This window comes from Antedon mediterranea, chromosome 9 (genome assembly GCF_964355755.1).
Source record: "Antedon mediterranea chromosome 9, ecAntMedi1.1, whole genome shotgun sequence".
NCBI lineage: Eukaryota > Metazoa > Echinodermata > Crinoidea > Comatulida > Antedonidae > Antedon > Antedon mediterranea.
Window position 1 is genome coordinate 5,709,955 of NC_092678.1, and position 21,929 is coordinate 5,731,883.

The following is a 21,929-nucleotide window of genomic DNA, read 5'->3' on the forward strand; positions in this document are numbered from 1 at the left end:
GTATAAAATTTAATGGTTGAACCAATGCTGGTACCTTTTTATTATTGTAAGGACAAGCAACATGTATGTACAATGGTTAAACAATACAAAATGAGCAAATACAATAGTTAATAATAAATAGAAAGATAGTCTATAATTAATACTGTTAATAAATAATTTACACTATCACAGATTCCATGATAAAAAAAAATTTTAGAATAGGATTTTAACAGGCAAATTTGTATAGAATTAAATTATTGAACCAATGCTAGCACCTAAAAAATATTTAAACTGGCTATCATTTCTAATAATGTTCTAAATTGTTCCGTTTAGTGTCTTTGATTTATTTCCAGTCTATTACACTCTTTGTTCATCTTCATGACCTCCTTGACCTCTTGGAATGTTTCTTATTTGAGGTTCAGGATTGGAACCAAAGCAGCATAGAGCACGCTTAAAACCATTTCTTAACTCTGGAATACGCCACCAATATACAATGGGATTTAAAGCAGAATTCATCATCAGAAGCGGAAACAAAATCTGATAAAAATTCTTAAGGGAGTCACAGTGACTTAAAAAAATAAAACATATGGATAATAAGTGGGTTGGTATCAAACAGAAAAACAGTGGAAAAAGTAGAATACTAAATGTAATAAATACTGATTGTAATCTGGCCTGTCTAGCAGATCTAGCAGTAGCTGATGCGAGTTGGTTAGTTTTACGTTTTAAAATAATGTACATAGAAATATAAACAAATGCAACTATTGTGATCAAAGTAAAACTCAGACCAAATACATAAATATATGACAAACAATTGAATACTGTTATTATCCATAAGGAAATACAAGATTTTGCCAATCTCTTTTTTGTAACAATGTTTTGGTATTTTAATGGAGCAGCAATAGCTATGAAACGTTCAATACTCACTGCAAAAACAAATAATAGTGAAGAAGTCATCATTGATGCCCCTATAAATACCACCAAACCAATTGAAGAAAAAGACAAAACAGAAAATAGAATCATGAACAAAAAGATAGAAAGACAAGTTAGTAAGTCAGCAACTGCCAAGTTGACAAGCAAAACGTTTGATTTCTTTCTTAGTTGATGATTGCAGCAGACAACCAATATAACAAACAGGTTTTCCAATATTCCTCCACCCGTAATGATAATAGTGAGAAAAGAACTGATTGGATGTATCTTTGTAAAAGTTAAGTCTACTATCTTTGAAATCCATGTAATATTCATTCTTAGTTAGTTTCAGCAAAGTAGTTTGATGTAAGTATAGTTTACTGAACTCGCATATCTGTAAGAAAATTTATAATTCAACTAAAAATAACATTACATTTTTTTGTACATGGTCATAAGAAATAACATAGATTCTATATTTTTGTTTTCCACCTACTGTTTACCATTACTGCTCATCTGCCTAAGTTGGCCTTTATAGATCATTTTTTCTTGAAAATAAAGAAATTTACATGCTCATAAGCTTACCAATGATAAGTTGGCTAGATCCAAATGTTGATAAAAACACAATTTTTTCCAGTTTCACCATAAAGTTCTTAAGTGACTTTTTAAAAAGACTCCCAATGCTTATATATATTGTAGCGCAGCGAATAACTTCATGGTAAAAACTGTGTTGCCGATGCTGTTACTGTTAACAAACTAATTCATCTACTATAGCAATATTATAGAATCACATTTCCTATAATGTTACAATTTCTAGCATTCAATTACTGCCATTATAGTTTATTGGCGATTGTATGTATTAGATAATGTGTACCAGCAAGTATATAAGATAAGACACTAGCAATAAAAATGTCTAAAAAGTTGATGATGTTATTAAGTTTTATTTATATTTCATAAATTTCCTGAACAACAGGCCAAATATACAATATTTTGATAAAAATATATAATAATAATATTGTCTATTTTATATCATTAATAAAGTAATAACAACTTTACACTAGACAAATTCCATGATATAAACATGACTTTGACAAACAGTTTAAATGATTTAATATTAAACAAAACGTTTTCACCAATTTTTACCCCAATTGACTCATTTAGATCAACAATAATGACAAATTGTCAGTAGGAGAGTGAACTATTATTCATACAAAAGTGAATAATATTAAATGTACAGAAAAAGGTGAGCAAAGTGGATAAACAGAGGTTATTTTATTAAAGTACCTACAAAGCACAGATATGAGTATAAAATGAAAAAGCAATCTTAACTACAGCCTAAACGAATACCTATTGTGATATGCCATTTATGTACAAAAATTATTCATAATTTGATGATAAATAATTTTGATAGAATGCTTTACAAGTATTGAAACTTTAATAATTCATGTTCAAGTGTCTTTTTGACACAAAGAAATATGTACATTTGCTACCATTATACTTACAGTCTATTTATTAGTATTATATAAAGTAAAATATAGTTAGCCATAGTTCAATCATATTTAAAGTTTCTTTCATAGCACTGTTTGATTTACTGACATTATTATGTGAATGTATTATTTCTAATATATTACACTCTTTGTTCTTCTACATTAGATCTTTGACTTACACTAATGGTTCTTATTTGAGGTTCAGGATTTGAAGTAAACCAGCATAGCATACCCTTAAATCCATTTCTTAAATCGGAAATACGCCACCAATATACAATAGGATTTAAAGCTGAATTCAGCATCAGAAGCGGTAAAAAAATCTGATATAAAAACTCTGCAAACGAGTCACAATGAGTTGATCTAATATAACATATCGATAGTAATTGGGTTGGTATCAAACAGAAAAACAGTGAAAAAAGTAGAATACTAAATGTGATAAATACTGATCGTAATCTGGCCTGTCTAGCAGATCTAGCAGTAGCTGATGCGAGTTGGTTAGTTTTACGTTTTAAAATAATGTACATAGAAATATTAACAACTCCAACAATGGTTGTCAGTATAAAACTTACAGCTAACACAGCAATGAAGAGAATAAATCCGGGGACTTTACTGCCAAAAATTTAAATTAAGCATAAAACTATTAATGTCCAAACAAAAGTACATACTATTGCCAATTTCTTTTTCGTAACCAGGTTTTGGTATTTTAATGAAGCAGTAATAGCTAGAAAACGATCAATACTCACAGAAAGAACAAACAACAATGAACAATTCATAATTAATATCCCCAAAAATACAAAAGTATCATCTACATATGAATGAATATGAAATGCTATAATAATAGAGAGGTTTCGCAATCTTACGAATACGATAACGAAAACGGATACGTCACGCACACGTATTCGTTTTTCGTAAGCCAGTAAAAATCTGTTTCACATGGCAACGAAATATTGAGGGCGCCGTCCAAAATATGACTGCGGTAAATCTGAGCGAACCGCAGATACGTGTTGCTTGGTACTTGGCTGCCTAGGCCTAGCGTAACATCAAAGCGAGTGAGGACTTTAAAAACTGCTATTTATCAAAATTGACCTGGCATTTTAATCTATAATTATATTATAATCATGAATCATTCCTGATTCAAATGCAAAATGTGCAAAATAGATCAAAAACTATACTCGTTTTGTAGTTACGAATATGACTGGTGATATTCGTCAACACAAATACGCTTACGACTATGAAATGGGGATCTGCTCAAAAGTTTCACAAATGTGTGACGTATCCGCAATATATCAGCAACGGCCAAGTTAACAAGCAAAACATTTGATTTCTTTCTTAGTTGATGATTGCAGCAGACAACCAAAATAACCAACAGGTTTTCCAATATTCCTGCAGCCATAATGATATATGTGAGATAAACACTGATTGGACTTATTAATGTAAAATAAGTCATAATACTTCATTGGTTTGTAGTAATCAAAGCAATTAAAATCTGTTGTATTTTGGATATCTGTAAGAAAAATTGTTTTTATATATTTTTTTTCTTACAATTGTCAAGTAGTTACAAATTAGTAATGGGTAAACTAAGAAAATAACTAGCTATCCTCAATCGTAAAAAAAAAAAAAAAACACTACTAATAATATTAATGATTATTATTATTATTTATCCATAAGTTTGTTAGATTTAAGTCTTCAATTTATCACTCAAAATTCTTCTTTGACCAGGAATAACTGTTTCATCAATGCTCTATAGTATGTTAAGATTACCAAGCATAATGTATCACCAATGCTGGTAGCTAACAAAATAATGCTTCCAGCCAGACTATGATGATAATATAGGTCACTCTTACTAATTTTTTAATTAGAATCACATTTCCTATAATATTTTATATTCAACATCAACAGATAGATTACATAGTTTATGGTCAAGACACACAGAAGCCAAAGTGGCTTGTCTTTGTAGTCCCTGAGCATAAAACATAAAACATAGACAGACGCATTACAATTACAATAAATGACAAAAAAAGAACCAAAAAAAATAGATATACAAAATGTATCATAGAAATATAAAGCAGAGGAGGTAATGCAACATAGTTACAATTCCATGATGCAGTGTATCCTCCAATTTGGACCACAGTTGGGTTTCAGAGATCTCGCTCCGGGTGTCACGAAAGCTCAGACCACGAAAGCTCAGACCCCCTAAGACCTAAGATCACGAAAGCTAAGACCCAACACCTAAGATTACAAATACTAAGATATACTACAGCTTAAAAACAATACTTGTTTATCCATACATAATTTTAAACACAGTAGGTTTCATTTATTACCATAAATATAATTTAATACTACCGCAAAACATAGATAAACTCACATTATTTTCGCCCGTTGAGTAAATGTATATTTTTTCTTTACAACAAACAAACTTGACGGGTTGTTTGTTGGTATATATTTACTCCATTTTGTTGCTTCAGAGGATGTTTTTCTTACGCACCTGCCTTTCTTGTATTTTGACTCCAAATTTGTTGACTAACTTTATCCTGAACACCACACTTTAAAATTAGGACTTATAAGTACTTTCAGAAGGAGAAACACATAATAACAAATAAATAAATCCTTTAAATTGATGATTTTACAGATGTGTTTCTTTGTATACTGTAATGACAATGTAACTCCTCGAGCTCCCCATGCTCAATGTTTTTGTTTCTATGGAGCGCCAAAAGAGCAACAATAATAGTACAAGTATAAAAACAGAAAGAAAACGAAACAAAAAAACTTATCATGATTTTTAAATTAAAATTTATTTGCCAGTATTTATTTCTTTGTACTTGCATGATTATACTATTATCATTACAATTTTAATTTTACATTGTTCCATCCACACTGTAGATGGACTCCACAGAGTTTTCAGCCCTCTATATAATTTTTGCTCTTTTGACGTTCTATAGAAACAAAAACATTGAACATGGCCCATGGGGTAGGCCTAACTGTAGGCTAGTCATTTTGTGTGCGAGAAAAACGTCTGTAAAATCATCAATTTAAAAATGTATTTGTTACTTTTTATGTGATTCTTTTTCATGAAAGTGCCAATTCTAAGGTGTGGTATTCAGAATAAATGTTGGGAGTTAAAATACAAGGCAGGTGCGAAAGATAAATATTTGTAATCTTAGGTGTTGGGTCTTAGCTTTCGTGATCTTAGGTCTTAGGGGGTCTGAGCTTTCGTGGTCTGAGCTTTCGTGACACCCATCTCGCTCCTGATGTCTACAGCTGACTTTAGCATTCCATTAACTATAATATTTGCACAATGCTTGCAGCAAAGCATATATTATTACTTTGTGTCATTTGGCAATTTTTATAGATAGGAAATAACAGCATGTACCAATATAAATGTACAACAGTTTAAGGTGAGTATTTATTTATTCATAGGAATCATCATCGGTGGCACACATTCAATGGTGCATCCAATTTACAGACAAAATTACAAATAACATAAGCCACAAGGTACGCTTAAGATAGTATACATTTATTAAATATTTTTTATTCATATATTAAATAATTCAGATAAATACAAATGCAATGTAGTGCTAATTATTACAATATGGAATAGAATTTTTTAAAAACCAAATCTTAACTACAGTCTAAACTAAATACAATCAACTGTTATCTGGCACTCGTTCTGTGTAAACAAATTGTTCATAGTTTTAAAATATATGATTTTTATTGAAAGATTTTAACATTTTAAAATTAAAGTTTAAAAGTCTTGCTGACACTTAAGAAATATATTTACTAATGGCTACCATTTTGATATAATCTGGAACAAGTTACACTCAGGTTTAGAAATTACTAATATTATATGTGTTTGAAGTATTAAAAAGATATTTAGAAAGCACCGTTTACTTTTACAGAACTTATCAATTGTTTTATATGGTGACTTTAATTTTATTTCTAATTTATTACACTCTATTTTCATTCTCATGGTCTCTTCGAATGTTTCTTATTTGAGGTGAAGGATTGGAAGCAAGGCAGCATAGAGCACGCTTAAATCCATTTCTTAACTCTGTAATACGCCACCAATATACAATGGGATTTAAAGCAGAATTCAACATCAGGAGTGGAATAAAAATCTGACATAAAGACTCAGTGAACGAGTCACAAACGTTTGACTTAACAAAACATATTGACAATAACTGGGTTGGGATTAAACAGAAAAACAGTGAAAAAAGTAGAATACTAAATGTGATAAATACTGATCGTAATCTGGCCTGTCTAGCAGATCTAGCAGTAGCTGATGTAAGTTGATTAGTTTTATGTTTTAAGTAAATGTACATAAAAATATAAACAAACCCAATAATGATGGTCAAAGTGAAAAGACTGAAAACATATAAATCAAAATATAATTTTCCAACTGTAATAGGAAAAAAAATAGATATATTTAATACCCATAGGGAAGAACACACTATTGCCAATCTTTTTTTTGTAACAAAGTGTTGGTATTTTATTGGAGCAGCAATAGCTAGGAAACGTTCAATACTCACAGCAAGAACAAAATAATAAGGAAAAATTCATCATTACTATTTCTTCCACTATTACTGAACCATCAAAACCCTGTGTATTATTAACATATGCTGAGAAGGTAACAAAACAAATCAATAAGTCCGCAACTGCCAAGTTGACCAGCAAAACATTTGATTTCTTTCTTAGTTGTTGATTGCAGCAGACAACCAAAATAACCAACAGGTTTTCCAATATTCCTGCAACCATAATGATATATGTGAAGCAAGTACTGATTTGACTTATTTCCATTTCCCAAAAATCATAAAACTTTTCATTGATATGATTGTTTGAATAATCATGGAGGTATATTTCCTCCATGTAATTATCAACGTAATTGAAATCTGTTAAATTCAAAAGAACTTGCATATCTGTAAGAAAATGTATAATTTTTAACAAAATAACAATAAGTACATACTAGAATTGGTTTACTTTCTTACTTAATTTCCAAATAGTTAGAAATTAATAATGAATAAGTTACACTAGGAAATAACAAAGCTATTCTCAATTCTCAAAATTAGTTAAAAAGTAAGACATTGTAAAACTGAATATTACAACTATATGCTCATATTTACCCATGATGAGTTGGTTGATTCAGATGTTGATAAATATTCTTCAGGGATGTGTTATAGAACTGAAATGCATATAAACTTTGTTATCAATGCTCTTTGGTATGATGGACAAACTTAATGTGTCTCCGAATACTGGTAACAACGAAATCGGACTATGTATAGGTCATTTTAATATTTTATGATTTCTACAATTACCGCCAATAATAAATTTATTGATGGCGAGAAACTCTACCATAGAAAATGTGTACCAGCAAGTATGACATTATTGAAACATATTATTGTAATCTTGCAAGGTTAAGAGTAAGGTTAAGTGTTTTTTAAGGCAAGCCAGTGTGATTACTCAACTAACACACTCCTAAACTGCCATTGATTTACAACATGCTTAAATTTGGTAAACTTCTACACATCAAATACAAACAGCACACCTACAGAACCCCTACATGTATTGAGGACTGCAATTTGTAACACACCTATAATTTTCAAAAGAAAGCCTGAAAGAGGGAATAGTTAAACCATAACATTTTTTATGATGCATGTCCTTTTAAGGGCACTTTGTTTTAACAAATTCTATGAAGATATTCCATATTTTTTTTAATAAACGCCTCAGGTTGTTCAGGAAGTTTTCTCATTTCTGTTTTTCTTTTCAATCGAAACCAACAGCGATAATTACCGCCACTAACAGGTTTGATAGTTTGATTTTTAGGGGGGTGTTTATTCGAGGGAAGCGTTTGTTCGTATATTTTTTTTGATGTAATATGGTGACATTTACAATAAAATAAACATCAATAAAATATCAAGAAGGGATAAAATACAGTAAAAATTGTATCAAAATGCTTGGTAAATTTAGATAACTAGATGGTACGCTCGCTTCGCTCGCGTACCATCTAGGTCGTGCCCACAGATGGTTCTCGAATACATAATAATTTCAGCGTTAAAAAAACTGGCGATTTCAAATGTACGTACCTCAGGACAGTAATACATAATAATTATGTCGTTTACAGGAATGAATACATAGACACTGTGATTTATGTACTGTAAAATTAGTACCCTGGGAATTACTTCCGAAAGAGAAACTTGTCACAAAATGAGACCAATTGTTTAGGTCAAATTTAAACAATAGGGTTGAGGGATGGGGAAGAGGATGGGTGCAAAGAGGAACAATTTTTAAACATATTCTTTATCCATTTAGTAACGAAATATTAATTGTTTTCATGTTTTACAAATAATAATACAACTAAACACAGTAAAACATTGCGATTTAATACTTTGTTGAAACTATCACCGTCCTAGTCGATTGAAATAGTACAGTACATGTAAACGATACATCACTACGACGTGTATATGTTTATATAATGTAAAACAATTTGTGAAAACCACCTCTATTCGAGGAAAATCATAAATTCGATTTAATCGTCAATAAATATTAAATTATCTAACTCAACTTAATTAGTAGGCCTAATGGTTTTCAATTGTTTCTTAGAGCCAATTCATACTTAAGTTGGTTCCTACCCTACCCACCAAAGTTGTTCTGCGTTTAGGGCATGTGATGTACCGTAGGCCTATCCCCCCTATCCTCTACTGGTTTTACAACGCTACTCATGCCAGTGAGGGAAGGGTGATGATGTGAGTGGTTTAACTGCAATAATAAAGATGTGTACATAATATACGGCGAGTGAAAACGCTAGTTCATTATCCGTTTAAAAAAAATGTATATCCAACCTCTGCCGCACAGATTGAAAAAAAAAATGGATCGAATTTCTGTTATGAGTATAAAGTACTTGCCTTTACGACGCCTGAGGGAATAGACACTTGTGGAACAGAGATTGGAATGTTCCATTCATCGCAAATCAATACATTTGTATAAACGTATATTAAATCTATCAAAATAGTATTTTTTAAAGAAAATCGGCCTGTCTTCAACATTATGATGCTGTACTCGAGCTGTTCAACCGGTTTTCAGCCATTAAAAACAATTATCGTAGGAGGAGATAGGAAAATGCGAAGCATCCTCGTATTATTGTCTGCGGGTATTTTTTAAGACGGACATCCATTAGAAAGTGTATACCACGATCGAAAAACACCCCTATTTGGGGCAAATCGTTGAACCTAAATTCGTTTTAATCGTCAATAACTAATTATCGAACTCAATTTAATTAGTAAACAGGGTTACATCAGGTGGTTAAAATCAGTACCGAAAGTACGAACCAACTTTATATACCATCGAGTAAACATTCTAGAAATAAGGCGCGATTTACCGAATTTTGCCCTTACGTAAATTTATATATAGATGTCAATCAATGAATTCTACTACAAATAGAAATGTGTTGCAATACAATATTGTATATGCATGTGGCGAGTGTTTATGTCTGGATATAAATAAAGGCTTAAGGGCATTTATTCGAGGAGGAGTTTATTCTAAATGGAGTTTATTCTAAATGGAGTTTATTCAAAGCAGGGCGTTTATTGTGTTTTTGAGCATTGGACACTGCTTGTGTCATTTGTTTTCTAAATTTTGAGAATTTTTGCAGTTTTCACAGGAAGTAGTTGCTACTACACTATAGTTCACATTAAGGGGTGTCTAGAAAATTCAGATCTAGAAAACTCAGATTTTTATTTTTATTTTATTTTATTTCATACTCATCCAACAGCGAGTAACCCGCCAATTACAGGATGGATAAACTATTTAATAATTTCACAAGACAAACATATACACAAGATGCTCTACATAAACAAAGACTTATTATTACTTATTAAGTACTCTTTGGGAGTGGAGTTGTAAATTGTCATGAGAAAAAAACCCTGATATATGACAGGACTTGAACCCAGGACCCTTAGATTGGTAGCCAAGCATCATAACCACCAAGCCACAGCTCCACTTCATCTCAGATGTCAGATATATCTAAGTTTTCTAGATCTAGAAAACTCAGATATCTGACTTTTCTAGATCTAGAAAAATCAGATATTTGACTTTTCTAGATCTAGAAAACTCAGATATCTGAGCTTTCTAGATCTAGAAAAGTCAGGTATCTGAGCTTTCTAGATCTACCCCAAGTAAAACAATTATATTATAGAACAATGCAGGTTATCATATATTTACTTATCGCTGCAAATTATTACTCTGGACATGTTTGATTTAAAGTATGAGGGTGCGCGTGCGCTTCGGGATCTCAGTTTACACCTCACTCACATATTCATAAAATAGTGATCAAACTTCAACTTACAGGTAAGTCTCGTTTAATCTTCCTAATATATTAAATATTTACTCTCTGTATTCCTTTATTAAGACAGGACAACTGAATGGTGTCGCCAATGCTAGTACAAAATGAAATGATGCTTTTGGTCAGACTATAATGTATTATAAAGCACTATAATATTATATGATCAGAATATTTCAGAAAATTGTTCTGGTTTCCAAGATTTAATATTTATTTTTGGAGGAAATGGATGTGAAGAATGATGTATAACATAAACATCATCGTAATTTTGTAATGTATAGCAACTTCTAATGCAACTTTTGATAATATCAGTGCAAGGAAACCTTGTTTTGATAATTTCTAGGAAAAGGTATTTGACAATTAATTTTTCTGACTATTTATTTTCTAAATTGACAAAGGTAAACTATTTATACAATGGTTAACAGTTTTCTAATATTAAAGAATTCTAGCTTATGAGTGAATATATAAAATAACTATGTTAAACAGACTTACTACACCAAACCCCATTTGTTTGTTTTCTCTTTTTTTTCTCTTTTTTTTCTGAGTAGAAGAGGAAGAAGAGAAAGAAAAAAACAAAAATATTGTATATGTAAATAAATATGTTAAAAATTACTTGTTAAAAACAATGGACTAGTTTAAGGAAAGCATGATAGGCATATTTAGCAACTGTAGAACAGTGGTTGTCATCACACTTTAAAAATTTGAATTTTTCTAAATTTGTTAGATCTGAAAAGGATGGGTTGAGCCGGCTAATATAGTTGAATAAATGAGATCAGTTATTATCCATAAAACAGTGTAGTTCACCTTCAATACAATTCAAGTTACACAGACTACATTTCCTCTCATTAACTGGTGTATTATAATGCCCAATTTCATTGGCTGGTGCACAACCAGATCTAAAAAGCGCCAGGGCCCATCTTTTACATTTTTTTATAAAAGTGGTTACATAACTAGCTGTTCCAAAGGTATTTTTTAAAGATCGGTAAGTACGCAATTTATTGCGAGCATTTGGATTTATTCTATTATCCATTTTTCAAAACAGGTTTCTATAAAGGATTTTGATGCATTATAAACTTGGTTCACCAGATTACGAGTGGTTGTATCTTCATTTAACAATGAATCACACTCCATTTTAGAGAATAAATTAAAAACATTAAAACACCATTTTTTTATATTTTATCAGCAAGTTGCTTGGACCAAAGAAACACATTATATGGATATCTTTTTGTGTTCATATTTACAAGGCGATTTCATAATCTGGCAATGGACTGCATCTGGAGCACAATTGGAGGGTCCCAAATTATGTCTTCTAGTAGGGCATCATTCGGAGTGTATTTCCCAACACCAAGAAAGAAACGACAAGCACGATAAAAAACGGAATTAATTGGAGAGAATTCAGAAAAAAAAACAGACACCACCACCATAATTCAGAATTGGGCAAATGGTGGAGGTGTACAGTTTGGTAAATGAATTAAAATTGATACCGCCAAGAGCCTTAACTTTTCAAATGATTAAACCCAAAGCTTGAGATGCAGACACAACCAGATTCTTAGCTGATTTTTGGTAATCTAAAAACTTGTTGTACATAATTCCTAGGTACTTATAGTAAACTAACTACTTCAATATCAAAATTACAACAGTTAAACTTTATATTTGTCCTTTCCCTACTTTTAGTACGGAAATGTGTAAGTTGTGTCTTAGATTACAGTATAACATTTCTAGAGAGCATTTTCATTTTCAGCAAGAATCACAATGTCATCAGTATACAATAATAGATCTATATTTGTATCCGGTAATGGAATACCACAATTTAGTTTCCTTATATCATTTACAATGCTGTTTGTGAAGATATTGAAAAGTACAGGGGAAAGTAAACAACCCTGTTTCACACCAGGTTGTCAATTGATCATTTACCCTGACAGCAGGCCTTGTCTTTTAAAGCGAGCGAGTGCGATCACTCAACTAACACACTCCTAAACTGCCCTTGATTTACAACATGCTTAAATTTGGTCAACTTCTACACACCAAAATACAAACAGCACACCTACAGAACCCCTGCATGTATTGAGGAGTGCAATTTGTAGCACACCTCAGGCCCGTATGCAGCATTTATGATGGGGGGTGCGAGCGAAGCGAGCAACAATGGCTGGGGGCCAGGGGGCCGCCAAGGGCCCCCGGTCAGGGTCCAGGGGCCGAAAAAATTTGCGTTATTTGACGTTCTAAAGACTGATTTAAGACTCTCTGTTGTGGCTTGGGCTAGTTGAACAATGGACACCAGAACTTAACGCTTTCATGATGAGGCCAACTCAGCAGGGGTGGCGCCAGGATCTTCCCGACGCGGGGGCTACATTCCCCGACGAGGGGGCTATGCGAGCGAAGCGAGCATCACTAGGCTGAGGGCCAGGGGGCCGCCAAGGGCCCCCGGTGGGGGTCCAGGGGGCGAAGCCCCCGGAAGCAACGCGTTCTAGCGTCATTTGAGGTCTTTTTAATCAGATTTAGGGTAGCCATTTTTTCCATTTTTTATAATGCATAAATAAAATACTGCGTGCAAAAAAACGATGCGCGATGACTGTTTCAATCCATATTTTTCAATTTAAAAAATAAAAGTTCAAAGAAAATTTAGAAAAATAGAGTTGGAGGTCCCGGAAATTGGACTTATTATACTTCAAAACATGAACAAAAATATATAAGTCCCTATCATGGGTTGTGACTGAGCTAAGAAATGTTTGAAAAATAGAGATGTTAGGTCCCGGAAAATGTACTTCTTGTTCTTCGAAATATGACCAGCTTTATTGTTGGGGCTGAGCTAAGAAAATGTTTAAAACTAGAGCTGCAGGTCTTCTGAAAAAATTGCATTTTATACTTTGGAAACATCAGGCCTAGAGGCTTAAAAAACGCAAGCGTAGACCTTTTTCAGTCGGGGAAATAAGTTTATTCCTCCCAGGTGTATGCATGCGTACCATCTGGACTTCCGAGGTGTGAGAAATTCATGACATACAGGATATTGAAAATGTAATAACTATAGCTAATGTTGGCTAAGCGAAAATGGCATGTTTTTTTGTTTAGTAATTGATTAAAAATTTATTTTAGGTGCCCCACGGTACAGAAGGTTACTTGTAAATTAAAAAATTGGTGAACAAACGAACAATTAACATAATTCGTTTTTGCTGTAGTGTAGCGTACGTCGACGCAGTACACGACGTAACCGTCGGTAAACTTCGCCTGGAAAATAACACATTACACATTTTGGTCCCTGGATGAAACTTGATATCACGCGTCTCGACCCAACGTTGAATGATTCGTACAAAGGGATACCGCCAGACAAGTGCGTACCTAGCTAATGTTTAGTAGTAAGTTAGATCCCTGGCAATAATGAATGCATAAAAGTGCATAATATCACTCTGACGTACTCTCACGGTCAATGGAACGTCGTGGTTTTCTAGGCGCTGAAGCTATAGGAAGTGAACGCGAACGTTTTTTACTGTATATTATATTCCCCGACAAACAGTACCCGTGTGTCTGTATTTCCAGACACGTCTTTACCGCCGGTTAAGTTGTCTGTATTTCTCCAGCAAACACTTTACCGCGTACCGCGTACATGAAGTGCTAAGCTATTGCTTGTCGTCACATGATCGACTGCGCATGTTTTACATCGAGTTTGTAGTCAGTTCAGATTCCGTAATTTAATTACCGGTATTTTTTCCTTTTATATTAGCATATTTTTGTTTGTATACCATTGATAATGTAAATTTTGTATATATATAATGATATTGTCTTTAGTTAAACAAGACAAGAAAAAATACCAACCGAGGAAATAGTGGACCTTTTGGGACTTGGGGGGGTGCGTCTGCACCCAACGCACCCCCCCTGGATACGGGCCTGCACCTATAATTTTCAAAAGAAAGCCTGAAAGAGGGGATAGTTAAACCATAAAATTTGTTATGATACATGTCCTTATAAGGGCACCTTGTTTTAACAAATTCTATGAAGATATTCCATATTTTTTTAAATAAACGCCCCATGTTGTTCAGGAAGATTTTTAGGGGGGTATTTATTCGAGGGAAGCGTTTGTTCGGGGAAACGTTTATTTTTTGGATGTAATATGGTAACATTTATATTCAAATGAACACCATTAATATCAAGAAGTGATAAAATACAGTAAAAATTGTATCCAAATGCTTGGTAAATTTTAGATAATGTCAATCAATGAATTCTACTACAAATAGAAAGGTGTTGTAATACAATATTGTATATATATATATATGCATGTGGCTGGGGTTTATTCCTAGAAATAAAGGCCCCAGGGCATTTATTCGAGGAGGAGTTTATTCTAAATGATGTTTAATCAAAGCACATACTGTATGTGCAAATTGTGTTTTTGAGCATTTGGACACTAATTGTTGTGACATTTGTTTTCAAAATTTCTGCAGTTTTTATAACATACATAGTTCACATTAAGATCCATTACACTATGACTTCACATTTCATTTCATAGAATGGTTATTTCAAAAAATTAATTTTTTTATGGAGGTAAAGAGTATTAATTGAAGTATTGATATAAAAGAGTGATTGTTCTTTCACGTTTGTGTACTCTATAAATGATAGAAGTTTTTACATTTTTGTGATTTCTAGTATGTTATTTGTTTAATACTGAAATTAACATCTTAGAAAAAGTTTAAATGTCAGAATAACTCTCATTGTAGACTGATGTACACATGATGTTCCACTGAGAAATCTTCTGGAATCTCTGCTTCCTTTGGGAGTTCCTCCACTTGCAATTTATTTTATTCTAAATCTTATTAAAAATTTAGTTTGGTAAAGATTATTTTGATTATTAGTTTGCTAAGATTAGTTTGATTATTTAGGTCCTAAGGTCACAATATCAAGAGAGAGAAACACTGCTCACCACAATAATTCGTCTTTTTCTCTAGAAAATGCCCCAGAAGTTGCAATCTTGAAGGAATAATCTTGAATAAAGGATATGTGTACTGTCACATATGTTATAATTTCTTATTAGATATTTTAAGTTGCTATATTAATTCTGTGAAGTTGCTTTCTGTGATATGTATTTAGTTTGTGTTATAATCTGTTGTGATGCCCCACATGATGAAATTATAAGTTAGCATTGGTTTATCTAGAGAGTTGTACAGTCGGTGCTTTTTTTTTTCATTTCATACACATCCAACATGAAGAACAAACTCGCCAATTACAGGATGGATAAACTATTTCATAATTTATCGTGCTTATAAACTAAGTCTCATTTGAGGCTTAGGGAGTAGAGTTGAATGAGTCGTGAGTTACAACTCTGGCACCTGGACCATGGGAAGCATGTTAACCACCACCTATCCTAATAGAGAGGCAACCATTTTGGTATTCTGATATATCTGCTTTCCAATTTCTGAAGACTAATAAACCAGATACATTGTGTAGAACTGGATATGTCAGTGTTTGTAGCTCCATTAATTTGTTTGTTTAATCCTGTTTGACTTTAAAAGAAACCTTATATCTTAAGTTTAATCTACTTTCAATGTTTTGGCCATTTGTAATTTATGTCGCAAAATCAGTCATTTTAAAAACAAATTCTACGACATAAACCATACAATAGTTGAGTTATTAGATAGAAATAAAGTAAAGAAGTAAAGAAAAAACTAACTTATAATCGACTGATGAGAATATAATCCAATCTATTTAACACAAAATAAACAAGTATACCATGACAATATAATATTATTTATTTAATATTTATTTCATAAACGTCCCAAAAAGTTAAACAATACAAAACATAATAAGAATCTACAAAATTATCAAAAAATTGTTACAAATATCAAATACTCCATAATCAAAAAAAAAGATTATTCTTGATAATTATGAAATACACAAATAATAAAATGATTGATTTACACTGGAAAAAAGCATGAAATATACTTAATAAAACACATCATTTATTAAATTGAGTAATATTTACACATGCATAAATATATAATAAATAAACATTGAGAGAAATGATATAAATAGAGAGAAATATTAACTAAAGCACTACATCTGTAATATATACAATATATAATATATATATTTATACAACTGTATATTATACAATGCTTTAAAATTCAAGCTCAAATGCCTTTTTGAATCAGAAAACGTTACAAATTTACAGCCCAACTTTGAAAAAATGAGTATTATAGTAAAATGTTTTAGAAATAGAAAGTATATATATATAAACATTACAGAAAGTATATTTTAATTATCGTACGTATTATTTTATTTTAGGCACTCATATATATTGTCCATTTTATATTTATTACACTCTTTGTTCTTCATGATGATCCCTTTGAACTATTTCAATGGTTCTAATTTGAGGTTCAGGATTGGAAGCAAAGCAGCATAGAGCACGCTTAAAACCATTTCTTAACTCGGTAATACGCCACCAATATACAATGGGATTTAAAGCACAATTCATCATCAGAAGCGGTAAAAAAATCTGATAGGAAGAGTATTCAAATGAGTCACAATGATATGATGTAAGGAAACATATTGTCAACAACTGGGTTGGGAGTAAACAGAGTAACAGTGAAAAAAGTAGAATACTAAATGTGATAAATACTGATCGTAATCTGGCCTGTCTAGCAGATCTAGCAGTAACTGATGCGAGTTGGTTAGTTTTATGTTTTAAGATAATGTACATAAAAATATAAACAAATCCAATAATAATGGTCAAAATAAAACTCAAAGAGAACACAGTAAACAGAACCTGATAATATAAGTCAATAAATATAAAGAAAAACAATACTAAAACTGTTGTTAAAATCCATAAAAAAATACACACTATTGCCAATTTCTTTTTTGTAACAAATTGTTGGTATTTTATTGGAGCAGCAATAGCTATAAAACGTTCAATACTCACAGCAAGAACAAATATTAATGAACTATTCATCATTAATATCCCAACAGTTACAATTCCAACACCTGGATTAAAATACCTTATTATCATAAACAATAAAGTAACAAGACAACTTAGTATGTCAGAAACTGCCAAGTTGACAAGCAAAACATTAGATTTCTTTCTTAGTTGATGATTGCAGCAGACAGCAAAAATAACAAACAGGTTTTCCAATATTCCTGCAACCGTAATTATACTTGTGAGATAAACACTGACCGGATGTATTGTTAAATTCACTGTAAAATTATTATAATAATAATAATAATAATAATAATCCAATGAAATACTGTAGTAATCAAAACTATTGACATTTTCTGTATCCATTTTTGATGGTTTTTGCAGAATTGGTAAAATTAAAAAGTTTAAGCCCTGTAAGAAAATGTAAATTAACTTACAGAATATCACAACATTTTTTTATTTTTTTATCACTTAAAAATATTTAATAGTAAAGTAGGTATAGGTAATAATACAAATAATTAGACTAACACAACAAAAATATTCAAATAAAGTTAAAATTTAGTCAATTCAATTCCACTTGTTTACAATAGATGATAATTCCAAATATTTTTTTGGTAGTTTGTAAATAGTTTGGCTACACTTTTGTAAAGTCTTCTAATATTTATTTTTCCACTTGGAAGGAAAACTCTCTAAAAATGTCTTCAGGAAGACAATACAAATATTATTGTTAGATAGAGAATTACATTTCCTAGAAAGTTCTTAATTCTGAAGCATATACATGTAGGCCTAGTCTACTCTAGCAAAATGTGGATTTAAACAAAAATAATTCTAATATTTACCACAAAATGGTTTTTCACAGAATCGATTGGTTTTACAATTAATGTACTAATTTTGGAATAGTCATTCCACCTCTTTGCTTTCCTTCTTTATACTCTTATAACAAATTGAATACACATCCGTTAATTGATACTAAATTGAATGAGGTTTATGTAATTCTAATTGTGTTTTGTTCCTTTTATTGGTGCATGTTAAGTTTTTTTTTTTTTTTTTTGTGTTCTTGGTTTTAATGGTTCTTAAATGTTGTTGACCAGTACCATTTCATGAGATAATTTCCTGAATCACCATAAAATCAGATTACAGATGCTATTTATTTATGTTATTTCATAAACTTCCTGAAGGACAAGCAACATGTACAATAGTTAAACAATACAAAATGAGCAAATACAGTAGTTAGTAGATAATAAATAGAAAAATAGTCTACAATTAATACTGTTAATAAATAATTTACACTATCACAGATTCCATGCTAAAAAAAAAGATTTCAACAGGGACACAGTAATTTAAATCGAAAATGAAGTTTAGTAAACAAAGAATTGACTTACATTTGTATAGAATTTTACACAGAAAGTTAGCACATGATATAAATTACACTTTAGCTAAGTTTCAATTTAAATTGGTATATGGTATATGGTAAACACGCAAAATTCATAAAAACGTGCGTAACTTATGCTACTCGACTCTAAAGTCATATAACGAAGTTTCTTGCACATCTACAAATAGAGTTCAATCTTCTGACAAAGTTATACAATCTTATGTTGCGAACAAAATTTGTGGAAAGAAAGAATAAATAAAAGGAAAAAAAAAGATCGTGGCAATAACAAGAGGTTATCTTCCAAGTGCGGATAACCAAATATAATAGATTGATATTAATTTAGTGCAAAATACGATATAGAACAAAATTGAAAAAGAACGCTTTAACTCAGTTAAAGTTATTGTCTTAACTTAAATATTCTCCTTCCATACAATGCATATAATGTTTTTTTTTCTCCATAATTCATGTATTTTACGAGTGTTTGGAAAATAAAATAATTACTTACTACTTAACCAGAGCCATAAACTAATAAAACAACTGTAATCTGGCATTTATGAACAACTTATTCATTGTTTTAAATATAATATGATTTTTATACAATGATGTAAAAGTATTGAAATATTTTAAGTTCAAAAGCCTTGCTGACCACAATATATTTACTCGTGGCTATCCATTTATTATATAATATGCAACCATTTGTTTAACTCGCCAATTACAGGATGGATAAACTATTTTATAATTTATCCTGATTATAAACTAATTCTTATTTGAAGCTTAGGGGTTTAGCTTTGGTTTACACCTACAACTACTGCAAATACTGAAAATAAATATTGAAAGATTCATTGTTTTATAGGATGAAGCAGTAAAAATGCTGGACAAAGTTGAACACTGGGCAAGATGGGACAACACTGAATTAGGCAGACCAGAACTGTCAGGTTCACCTCCTACAAATGCTCTAGCTGTGGCAATGATCTTCTTTAACCTGGTTGATGAGGTCTGCTGGGATGATGTTGAACTTCAGAGAAAATATGCCCCTTTGTTAGAATGGAGTGTTGAACAAACCTTACAACATTTACAGGTAATATCAAAGATAGTCTTCCTATAGTCTTCTTTAAATTATATAAAGCATTGTCTACAATTGCAAACTTTAGTTTGCAAACTTGAGTTTTACAAAGTTTACCTGTAGACCAGTTAACAAACTATGACAGACTGCCAAGAATTAGTTTCCAGAAGTTTAGGCTATGCACCTTGACAAACTAGTTTGCTGATGTTCTTGAACTAATCCAATCAAATCACAGTATTTTCAGTCATGTGATTCTGTAAGGTGGAAAACAATCTTTTTCTTCTTCTCCAAAAAGGGGCAAACTCAATGTTTAGTCAACTTTGCTAGACTAGGATTTTAAAATTATGTTTATTTCATCATATTTACCAACTTGAAATTTCACTTTCTTTTTTCAGTGTTACTGCATGTGGCCATTGCATAAGGATCTTTCAGATTGAACTTTCTATGTCACCAACATAGTTAATTTTAAATATGTTTTCTGTAACATTTTGTTGTTATTATTTGATTTATTTCTGTTTTTGCATGTTTGCTTTCACATCAGCGTGAGGGCAGTGTTGTTTTAGAGTATGTTAGAACAGATGGAACCGAGCTGCCGGGATCACAAGGAAGATTGATAAATCCAGGTACCTAGCATATGAAGTTATTTTATGTAATACTAAATTTAAAAACACCAGCTTTTCAACTCCTTCCTGTATTATTTGAGCAAGCCGAGGAGATGTCTGCAAGGCATTACTGGCAGCTCATAGAGGAAACAATCGAGTTGTATAGTATTACAATCTTGACTGATCACTTTACCTTCTACAATAAAATATCACCACTTTAGTATCATACAAGAACTTGTTATGTAATTAATTCATTAATAATGAAAAGACCTTGGAATGTACTTTCTCTTTTGATTTCTAGGCCAATTTATCCAGACAATGATCTATGACACAATATTCATAGGCTCTATTGTCTTGTAGTGTGTGAGATAGTGTTTATTTAGTTTAGTCTGTTTTGGAGTTGCAATCATACCCTTTCACATTGCCTCTGGAGTTTACACACACCTGGCCACGAACCATAAAAACACTAACACAGTGTGGGAAATCTCCAGAGGTACTATATGGTGTAAAGATACTTGTCTTTACTATTGGCAATACAGTACTGTATACCTATAATGAATTATTTGTAGGTCATGCCATAGAAACTGGATGGTTTCTGCTACAGCATGCAGTCAAAAGTAATAACAAGAATCTAAAGGAATCTGCAATCACGGATTTCATTCTAAAACCGTTCAAGCATGGCTGGGATGATGTAAACGGTGGGTTATTCAGTTTTCTTGATGCTGATGGCATATCTCCAACACAGCTGGAGTGGAATATGAAACTGTGGTGGCCGCACAACGAGGCGTTAATTGCGTTTTTGATGACATTTAAAGAGACAAAAGATGTGCAGTATCTTGATGCATTTGAGAAAATATTTGATTATTCGATGAACCATGTAAGTGGTACTGTAGCTTGGTAAATTCAATATATTCCTTTATATCATTTCTGGGTCTTGGGTTCAACCCTGGTAGTATTCTATGATTCTGTGATCAGCAAAGCATTAACTATTTCTTTTTATTTCTTTTGGCATTTTTAACATAGACATTCAGAAGGTGTTTGGAAAGTTATTTGAAGAGAGCTTTCAATTTCAACCAGGACCTAGAACTTAAACATAAAAATTGTAACATCAGCAAGTCTAAAATGTCTTTTAATTTTTCTAATAACGTCACTATATCAAGTAATTATTTACCAAATTTTGAAATTGATCAAATTTAGTTTGATAATAAATGTCCAATAAGGTTCAAGTTATCGTTATGTCCCTATTTTAATGTAGTGAAGCATAAATTAAGTTTATCTAGTCATTGCTTAATTCCTATT

At 31.6% G+C, this 21,929-nt stretch overlaps 1 protein-coding gene across 1 annotated transcript; it reads left to right on the plus strand.

Annotated features, from left to right (window-relative positions):
- Nucleotides 1–850: 850 nt before the first annotated feature.
- LOC140059392 (N-acylglucosamine 2-epimerase-like) lies at nt 851–21,721 on the plus strand. The gene is made up of 5 exons (XM_072105285.1): nt 851–1,021; nt 19,819–20,043; nt 20,570–20,651; nt 21,200–21,514; nt 21,654–21,721. The coding sequence occupies exons 1-5, from the start codon at nt 851–853 to the stop codon at nt 21,719–21,721; spliced, it is 861 nt and encodes a 286-aa protein (XP_071961386.1).
- The last annotated feature ends 208 nt before the right edge of the window (nt 21,722–21,929 follow it).

Excerpts from the sequence above, each read along its gene's own strand:
- LOC140059392 (XM_072105285.1), top strand. The coding sequence starts at position 851 with ATGTTTTGGTATTTTAATGGAGCAGCAATAGCTATGAAACGTTCAATA. Across the intron at positions 20,652-21,199 it reads AGGAAGATTGATAAATCCAG|GTCATGCCATAGAAACTGGA; the intron begins GTACCTAGCATA and ends AATTATTTGTAG. Across the intron at positions 21,515-21,653 it reads TTCGATGAACCATGTAAGTG|ACATTCAGAAGGTGTTTGGA; the intron begins GTACTGTAGCTT and ends TTTTTAACATAG.